The sequence below is a fragment of the Drosophila nasuta genome, chromosome 2L (genome assembly GCF_023558535.2).
Source record: "Drosophila nasuta strain 15112-1781.00 chromosome 2L, ASM2355853v1, whole genome shotgun sequence".
NCBI classification, from domain to species: domain Eukaryota; kingdom Metazoa; phylum Arthropoda; class Insecta; order Diptera; family Drosophilidae; genus Drosophila; species Drosophila nasuta.
In genome coordinates this window covers 20,449,617-20,459,094 of record NC_083455.1, presented here as the reverse complement: position 1 = coordinate 20,459,094, position 9,478 = coordinate 20,449,617, and the positions used below count along the sequence as shown (strand labels likewise).

The following is a 9,478-nucleotide window of genomic DNA, read 5'->3' as shown; positions in this document are numbered from 1 at the left end:
TTACTTTTAGAGGGTAATTTTATTTATTAAAGCCGGCTTCTCTTCTCTCCCAAGAACTCTTTCACATTTTGGAATCACATTTAACCAGCGCTAACGAACTTTGCATACTTAAAAACAATGAAAATTTCCACGTGTGTAAAACTCTAGAAAAATGCCCGTCCTACGTGTTACAATAGTTTCCTACCTGTACACTATTGTTCCCATAAGTATGCATAAATCGCATATATTTCCTCAAGTGTGTCCCTATAAACAACATGTATCATCGGCTACTTGTCAACTTTCAAAAGACCCAAACGCTGAAAGCAAAACTGGAATTAACTATATTGTGTAAATCAATTTGGAAGTAAGCTTACTTTCTGTGCCTCAGTTTGACGAATTTGGGATGTGTAAGTGCCACGTGGAGCCAACTTCTGGGGACCCTTCTTGATGGGCTGACCCATACTCTTTCGTGGCGTTGGTGTGCCTTTAATTGACTTTTTCCTATCCAATAAAGAAAGTTAATTAATTAATATATTAAGTACTCTAAAAAGTCATCTTACTCGTGTTGCAAATCCAGCTTGGCGATGCCAGGTCTCTGGCGTATCTCCGATCTGTTATTAAGCTTTAGTCCACTTGGAGAGGGAGCCTTGGATATAAGGCTTGGTTTGGACCGCTTGAGCTCAGCTGCACTGCCTGTAGTTGGCTCCAATTGCTTCTTGGACACTACGTAGGTGCCACTTGGGCTGGCGATTAATTTGTCGCACTTGCAAATGTCAGTCGCTTGTGAAATCGGAAGAGCAAAAGATTTTATAAAGTTGCCTTTCAGATTTTCTGGCTTAGTAGCATCAGAATTGATCGAGTTAATGGTGGTTGTGGTGGATGAGCTATTGGTATCGTCAGCCTGATCACTCCAGGCCATCTTATCGTTGAGCACATCTCCCATGCGTGCCATGAAATTGGCAGCCAGCACATTGGGCAATCGTCGTGGCATACAGGATCGTTCGTCCATCTCCAAGTGAAGTGATGCATTCTGGCATAACTTCTCGTTCAACATCTGTTTGGACAAAGTTCCCCTCTCTCCAAGGAACTGCATATTGATGCCATGACCATCGGGTGTAAGACTCACATTGATTGCTTGCAGTGGCATCATTTTGTTGCCCAACTGATGCAACAATTCAAAAAGCTGTCGCTGAGCATGCAAATATGAAGCATCGCCCACAATCTCACTATGACCTAATGATGTCGTCGATGTTGCTTCGGATTTCATCTTTTGATTCGAATTCAGGTTCAAGTTCGGTATTTCGGGCTTCAGATACGAAGGCACAAACTCCGATGCTAAGGGATTCAGCGAGGACTCGGCCTCTAATTCGGATCGCAATAGAAAATTTAGCATTGCTTTACAAGGCAATTCATGCTTCCTTTCATTTCTTTTTTTCCATATTCATAAACTACAAAATCAACAATATAATGATTTTAAATACACTGCACTGAAAACGGATCCGTTCTCGGGTGTACAGACGGTACACAATCTTAAAATTTAATATTTTTCTGTTGTGTGCGAAAAAAAACTGTATGTAGTAATAAGAAAAATTGAGTGCTTCAAATGATGAAAAGTTCTGAAGTTCCTATGGTATACGATAAAGATTTACAAGTCTATAGCATCCTACTCAGTCAGAAAACCGCTAAATAAAAAAAGCCAAAGCATTTTGTTGGTAGCGCCATCTAACGGCTGGTTGCGTGTGAAAAAGCTAAGCTTCGCTGAACGTAAAGCTTTCTCTGTTTCTTTTAGCAGTTATATTTAAAAGCAATATAATCATTAATAATTAATAGTAAATATATAATTATTGTAATAAAAAAATTATATAAATATTTACAATTCCACTCTTGCTCTCAACTTCTACTCTTAATTTCCCAAAGACCTATTCAAAATGAAAATGCTTTGAAAATTTCGCTTCAATTGGTATTTTTTTTTATTAACAATTTGTTGTTTAAAATTATTTAACAATTTTGTTTTTCATGCGCAGATCGACACGGAAATTGTTATTCAAATTTTTCGTTTTTAGAATTTGTTGCAAACAAAACCATAAAAATATTAAAAATATGAACGATATTGGCCAAAGCGCGTGGGGTAAAGCAGTCAATCAATCAATCGAAAGAATCAATCAATGCTCGGTTTTAATGCTACATAAATATTTCTTTTCCTGTTTTTTCGTTTTGTTTACTCTTTTTTTGTTTTTGTTTTTCGCTTATTTTTAGTAATTAAGAATTAGAATTACAAACGCACATTCGGATTTCTGGAGCGCACAAAATTGAGCAGCTCATCGGAATCCTCGCAGACGAAGGGCTTGATGTGATGGCAAGCAACATCGTGCCACTTGATGCCATCGTTGTAGAAGTTATTCAGAATGGAAAGGCAGCTCTCATCGTTGCCCTGGGCAGCCTCACGATTATCGGGCTGTGGTTGATTGTAGCCGCCCGTCTGGGACCAGTCGCCAGTGTTGCGTTGCGATGTGGGTCCAATCTTGCCGCCCGATCCCGACCAGAACCAGCCATTCTCATTGGGTGGCTGCAGATCGGGTCTGTCGCAGCCAGCAAAGTTGCACTTTCTACCCGACGTCCAGATGTAACGCACATTGCCACGGGCAATGCGTTGCTTCACAAAGTCATTCTCCTGCGGCGTCTCCAGCGAGACGGCGTCCATGCAATGCCGCCGGCAAATGTTACGTGCATCCAGCCAATCGACCTCCAGGCTGCGCGTCGGCGCATGCTCCCAACTGAAGAAGTACGAGTGTGAGACGCCGCGGGCATCCCGATAGGTGGCATGACGCACACGATTGGCGCAACTCCGAGGATCCGGCAGGGCAAGACGACGCTGGGCCAGCGCCACAGTGGCGCTCACTGCCAGCAGCAGCAACGTGCGCAGCACAAACATCTTTATTTAAATCTAGAAGAGAGAAGTAGAGCACTGCCAGCAACAGAGAAAAAAAAACAGATTTAAGTTATCCGTAGTAGAAGTTGTGGTTACGCTTAAGCTCGAATTTAGACTGTCTTTATTTTTGAATTTCTTGTTTTGTTTTGTTTTTTTTTTGGTCTGTGACTAACCGACTGACCCAACGAGGCCCAGCGCGTAGCCAAACCCATTTCCGCTCGGCTGAGTTGATGACAATCGTTTATGCGAAATCAGTGATTGGAAATAGATCGATCTATCGGGGTACTCTATAGATTTGAGCGATTTTGACTTTTGTTTTTGTTGTGCTCTGTTTTTCTTTTTTTTTTTTTTTTGGTTTTTGTGTGTATGGAATTTGCCGTCTGGCAATTGTCTAAATCGCGGACAATTCGATTTCCAATTCCATTTCGCCTAATTGAGTAGTTTTCCATTCTCGATTTGGGGTTTGCCAAACGGCCTTGTCTCCCTCTCTCCCTCGCTCCCTCTCTCCCTCGCTCCCTCTCTCCCTCGCTCCCTCTCTCCCTCGCTCCCTCTTTCAGCCCTATTTCGTAATCATGAGAGTTCTTTAATTGATACTATTTCAATTGCTGCCTAGCAACAATATTTTACATCTCCCTCCAATTGTGCACTATGCAAATTACTTTATTGTTTTATGTTTTAATCCATTATAAATTATGGCTAAAAGCTATTTAAAATTGTATGCAAATTTTATAGTCTTTTGACGGCAGCTGCGCCCGCAACTCAAAGCCGACTTCAACAGTGCATCCTATTGATGAGTTTACATAAAATTGCTTATTAACTACAATTGGATCCGGATTGGAATTGTTTTTTGTTTTTGTTATTTTACATTTAACTATGATCGACAGTCATTCAATCAGCTGGTAATACACGTGATTTGACCTTCAATGAGACAAAGATATTGTATTGAGTACAAAGACAGGCATTGTCAAAGCACTAATAGCTAATGTAGTAAATAAAGAAGGCTCCATACAAATACTTTTAAAATAATAATCAAAACAATTTGAAATTAAGATGCTCAGATGTTTATTTAAAAAGTCAATTTCATATATCTATTACTAATTAATTTAGAGCATATATTTTTGTCGTTCCTTTTCTGTCTATTTTCATTCGCTGTACTAAATACTTTCCGTTAATTGTGTACTCTATATGCTAGCCAAAATTCCAAAGCTCTCTTTTTGGGTCTGCTTGGCAATTACTTGCGCCTTAAAGAGCAGTCATAAACCGCAAACGAGGTTTACACTTGGCACAAACACTTGACCTTTACCTTTACCCACTTCCATGGTAGCCAAAAAGTGAGCTTCGAAAACTGACCTATGCCAATGTGAAGCATTTACACTACACTACAGCAGAATTGAGGCGCAAGCGCAAGTGTTGCAAGAGCTGAGAGCCACATGTGAGACTTGGTAAGCAGGGTAAGGCAGGGCAGACGCATGCCAAACTCTTTGGTTTCTAGCTATTAAATGCAAAGTCTGGCTTTGCATACCAAATGGTTTTTGTTTTTGTTTTTCTGCGTTTTTTCTTAACGTTAATGGAGAAAGTTGCATTGCTGTCTGCTTGTGTTTGTTGTTGTTGCTGATTGTTTTTGGGCCATATATTACACACAGTTGCTCGCTGTTGGCCGACACTTTAACTCTGTCTGAGCGTGTGTCTTCCGTCTGATAAGGCGGCAAAAGGTTTTGCTTTTATTATTATTTCATTTTTTATTTTCCGCTGTGTGTTGTAATTGAAATTTCAGTTGCTTCACCTGCTTCTGCGTCTGCATCTGGTTATTTGTATTGTTTTGTTTCGTATTTCATGTTGGGCTAATTGTCGTGGGTAAAACGCAAAAGAGAAGCCCCAAAAATGGAAGAGAGAAGAAGAAAGACAGAAAGCAACTCTCGGACTTGCACTCGAAGTCAAAATCGAAATCGAACTCGGAACTCGTACAATTGTTGGCGTTGTTTAAGTGGCCAATTCGATTTTTGAACGTTTATCAACTGTTATGCAACAATTGTTTAACGCATTTCATTGAATATATTTTGATTTTATTTATTTATCGTGTTGTTGCCTGCTTTTTTTATTATTTTTATTTTTCTTTTGGTCTTTTGCGCACTTGTAAATTGCGTGGATCACAGTGGCAAGAGAAAGGCAATGTGAATAAAGTGAATAATTGTGGATTCATATGTGAACACTTGCACCATTATGACTAATACTTATGTTATGATGATGATAATGATGATGGTGCTCTTCAGTTTAAACGCCACTTAATTCCTTATATAAGTGGCAAAAAAAATACAACAATAGCCAAATGCAAAAGAAATAAAAAAAACAATATTAATTCAACCTTCGAAGCGTGCTCAATAGCCAAATAAATTGTTGAAAATTAAATGTTTAACATTTTATTTTTTTCTTTAGATATTAATGTGCAACATCTGTGCAACATTCCGATTTCTGCTAGTCTCTCTCTCAGTCAGTGTTGTGTGTGTTAAATAATTAATTCCGTGCCATGCGCTGTGGCATCTGCCTGATTATTTTTTTGCTTTTTTTCCATGCCACCTGCATTCCTTTTTCCATTGCCTCATGCCTTCATGCATGCCGTCCTTTTCCCATACCGTCTCGTCGATGCTGAAATATGTCCATAAATCTCAAGCTTAGACACATCTTAGAGTCGAAAATCTGCAGGCTAATCACAACAGGTTTTTCACACTTGTTGCATTTTTCAGCAATTTCCTTTTTTGCAATTTGCCATCATTTGAATTCCCTGTATTTTTGAAAGTCTAATTTATGTACTATATAAAATCTTTCTTATCAAACAATTTTTATTCAAAATCTTTCCCAATTTTTACCGACAAAGAAATTTATAGTTCTGAAAAAATGATTGCTAAAAATTTGATTAAAACATTGCAAAATTAATTAATTGATTTTACAGCGCATGATTTAGTCGTTAAGTTTTATTTTTTAACGCATTTCAACTCGTTGTTTATGTATCATGAGCTTTTAATTCGCCTATCAAAAACGACTTTGGTTATTTTTAGCTAGTCAAAAAATTTATTGAAAAATTTTATTAAGCCGTTGATTAATTTGGCTGCCAAAAAGTTGTAAATTAATTGCAACTGTTTATGATTTGACTAAAATGTTAAAAGATGAAGAGTTTTTTAAACGCATTGCTTGTGGCAAATTGATTAAATAATTTTGAAATATTCTTTGTAGGAAGATAAAAATTAAATATCAAAATATTTTAGTGATAAGAGTCTGATTTACGAATTTATAAATTATCTAAGTGAACAATTTTAGCATTAGCTGCAAACTTCGAGTGCGAATTGAAACTGGGTCCATTGATGCATTTGTGCTTCTAATTGATTGGCAGCTTTCTGTTAATGGGAAATCATTGGAAAAGCGGCTCATCAGTTTTCCCAGAGAAATCAGTTTGTTTTGGTTTGGCTAGTGAGTAGTTTGAGTAGTATGAGTGCGAATGCGAGTACTCATACTCGTACTCGTATGTAGAACGCCAGCCTGAGACGGGTTTTGTTTTTTCTTCTTTATTTTGTTTTTGTAGTCATGATGCGCCGATGACAGCAATTATAAAGAAGACGGATTTGCCAACCACAACAACAACTGGTTGTCACCAGTTATATTGTTGTTGAAGTTGTTGTTGTTGCTGTTGCTGTTATTGTTGTGGCAACAACTGGGCGTCTCTTGGCTAAAAGTAGGTCTGCAACAAGCCTTTGTATTACATACTCATGTATGCAGCTGTTTATTCAAGCTGCGATCGATGGCATTGTTGTAGTTTTTGGTGTTAATTAGAAGCGTGTTGCAACTTGCAAGCACCAACTTGTGGTTATGTCATGGGGTCAAAACGCACTCGACCAAACCAACCAAAAAGGGCTGAATGTCTGAGCAGGATGCTTGCCACAAACTGTTAAGAAAGTTGCAGTTGCGGATGCAATTGCAGTCGATTTTAATTGCCTGACGACGGAGTTTCTTGCGAGAAGCAGGCAGCCAGACGCTGCCTGAGCAAAGTCGCGCAAAAATAATATGTAGAAAAACTGGACAGACACTGTGTGTGTGTGGAAGAAAGTCAGGCATGCCAGGCAAGTGCCAAGCAAGTTTGTGATCGCCCCAGACAGGTGCTGGCTGAAGCCAGTTGGAGACGATGCGGGGACAGTTGAAGCTGCTGGCCAGCAAAGGAGCTGAGCTATACTGAGCTGAGCTGTCAGCTTGCTCACAGCAAGGTGCGTTACTTTTACTGCCACAGCATCAGCAACAGCAACAGCAGCAGCAGCTCAGCATCAGGTACAGGTTTTCAGACAATGTGAAAAACAACAACTAAATAAAAAACAATAATAACAATGTCAGTTTGCGTACCACGAAATGATAGTGAAAATATTTGCAGCTCTTTTGGTCATGACATAAAAAAGAAGTATACATATCTACCACATATATACTACATATCATATATTGTATATATAGAGATGTGAATGCGGCTTGAAGAGAGTCTTCTCGAGTTTGTCTGACCAACTCGCTAATGAGTTGGGCAAATATTAGGCTTAGGTTTTTACTTTTAGAGAAAGGTACTCGACGTAATCTAGCTGGCGAAGAATGTGCAGCTGAATCAATTTGTGTTCGCTTCGTTAGTTCGACGTGGGCAGCGCCGCCTTCAACTATTTGTCACGTAGTCACCAATTGCTGCAGCATCGCAATGCTTTCCATCATCAAATGAACATTTGCTTGGAAAACCCTTTATTAATCGCTCAATGTCGTGGAACTTTCCTTTGGGAGATCTCTGCAAATGATCTCTGCAACTGTGCGACTTTCGCAGCGTATTAAAAATAAATTATTTGTTGTCAATTTGGCAGCCTTGAAATTGCAGTTGCTGCCAGTTGCCAGTTGCGAGATGCGAGCTGCGAGTTGAGAGACGTGACTTGCGATTTCTTAAGTGGAATTTCTGTTCGTTTTGGAGATTGCCTGCATTATACGAGTAATACTTATAGTATGGTCACGATGCCATCCGCAACTTGCCCATCAGCTGTGCTGTGTAATTTGTAGTCACAGCTGCTTCCCACTAAAAATGTCAAATGCTATTTTTCCACTTCTTTTTTTTTGTTTTTGTTTGCCATTGCCTCTTGTTTCCAATTTTGGCTGTTATCTTTATACACCGGGGGGAGTTGGGGACAGAGGGCACTCCATTAAGCATTATGAGCATTTTTTATGTTTACGACCTCCAATCTGCAGTAGCATTTATTGTTTTGCAGTTAACAGCAGCGGCAACAGCAGCAGCAGTTAGCTCATGACCACAACGACGCCTTAACTGACATTTTGGCATATTGCAACAATATACAACAACAATAAAAGCAACAACAACAGCAGAGTACACAAAGAATACGGCTGGAAATTTGCGTGCGGCTGGAAAATTAGATTTTCCGCTCATTTGCACTGCGGCCTAAACACAAAACATATTGCGCAATCTTCTGCTTCAATGCATGTAATTTGGCTAAGGGGACGATGGGAGGTAGGTGCAAGTATCTGTATGTGTGTGTGTGTGACATGGGTGTGGGCTGTTCTTGCCCAGAAGTGCTTAGTAAAAAACGAGGGCACACTTAATTGCTGTTGTAAAGTTCCCCTATGACATCTGAGTATTTGTTTAGCTCTCGACTAATCTACTTGACTTACTTTGTTCTTCTGCTATTCTATTTGAAGGGCTACCGCAACAAGGCCACACACATTAGTCTAGAGTCTATACAATCTCCAATTCTTATATTTTCGGAGTTTGAATAATTGAATTCATCCTTCAAAATTGTTCAAAATTTTTAATTTAACTTAAAAACTAATTTAGTGTCATTTTATTTATTATCTGCTGCTTTTTAAATTGTGTATTTTCATTCGTTAATTTTTTAAATAGATCAACGATTCCTTATATTATTTTTTGTCTTTTTATTAAATTTGTCTTTTTTCGTGTCCTGTTTGTTTAGAATTGATTTACTGTATATGTTTCTTTCTACATTATTTTTAATCTATTTATTTAAAGCTCTTCAATACACATTTGTTATGTATTTATTTTTCCCTAGAACTTTTATCTTAGCTGTCGAAAATTCTAGTTCCTCCTATGACTTTTGAAATTTCCTTTAATTATCATTTCTATCGTTCATACTGTACCCAATCAAAAATTTACATTACATAATAATTATAATGCAGATAAACGAGAATATTCGGTTAATTATTTTCAAGAAAATTTAATTTTGAAATTAAGAATGGTTTCCAAAAAAAATTGCACTTAATTCACAACACATAGTAAAGCCAAACACTGACCACTTTCAATGTATTTTGTTCTCGAACAGTTTTTAAGTCAATATCCTGCAAGGATAAGCGGGGATAATCACCTTGTTTATAATATGTAAACAGCACCAAACGTTTCACGCAGCGGCGATTGATCAAGTTGAACGAAAAAGTGATGAAAACTAACTAATTGGAAATTGATGTACTTAAAATTGGTTTATGGAGTGTGGAGACAACCGCACGCAACGCTTCACTTTTACCAACTGAACGCAACGACGA

General features: G+C 38.4%; 2 protein-coding genes across 2 annotated transcripts; both read right to left on the bottom strand.

Moving 5' to 3' along the window:
• Positions 1-1,593, bottom strand: LOC132790089 (uncharacterized). The gene is made up of 3 exons (XM_060798559.1): positions 540-1,593; positions 354-480; positions 1-296 (listed from the first exon to the last, which is right to left on the bottom strand). The coding sequence occupies exons 1-3, from the start codon at positions 1,370-1,372 to the stop codon at positions 267-269; spliced, it is 990 nt and encodes a 329-aa protein (XP_060654542.1). The 5' UTR covers positions 1,373-1,593; the 3' UTR covers positions 1-266.
• Positions 1,594-1,925: 332 nt separating this feature from the next.
• LOC132798837 (uncharacterized) lies at positions 1,926-9,474 on the bottom strand. The gene is made up of 2 exons (XM_060810825.1): positions 9,304-9,474; positions 1,926-2,944 (listed from the first exon to the last, which is right to left on the bottom strand). Exon 2 carries the CDS (start codon positions 2,909-2,911, stop codon positions 2,252-2,254), a length of 660 nt encoding a protein of 219 aa, XP_060666808.1. The 5' UTR covers positions 2,912-2,944; positions 9,304-9,474; the 3' UTR covers positions 1,926-2,251.
• Between the last annotated feature and the right edge of the window lie 4 nt (positions 9,475-9,478).

What these genes read in the sequence shown, in the direction of transcription:
- LOC132798837 (XM_060810825.1), bottom strand. Translation starts at nt 2,911, where the DNA reads ATGTTTGTGCTGCGCACGTTGCTGCTGCTGGCAGTGAGCGCCACTGTG.
- LOC132790089 (XM_060798559.1), bottom strand. Translation starts at nt 1,372, where the DNA reads ATGCTAAATTTTCTATTGCGATCCGAATTAGAGGCCGAGTCCTCGCTG. An exon ending in AAGCTGGATTTGCAACACGA is followed by an intron (nt 481 to 539) that starts GTAAGATGACTT and finishes TTTATTGGATAG; the next exon opens with GAAAAAGTCAATTAAAGGCA. An exon ending in GTCAAACTGAGGCACAGAAA is followed by an intron (nt 297 to 353) that starts GTAAGCTTACTT and finishes TTTTGCTTTCAG; the next exon opens with CGTTTGGGTCTTTTGAAAGT.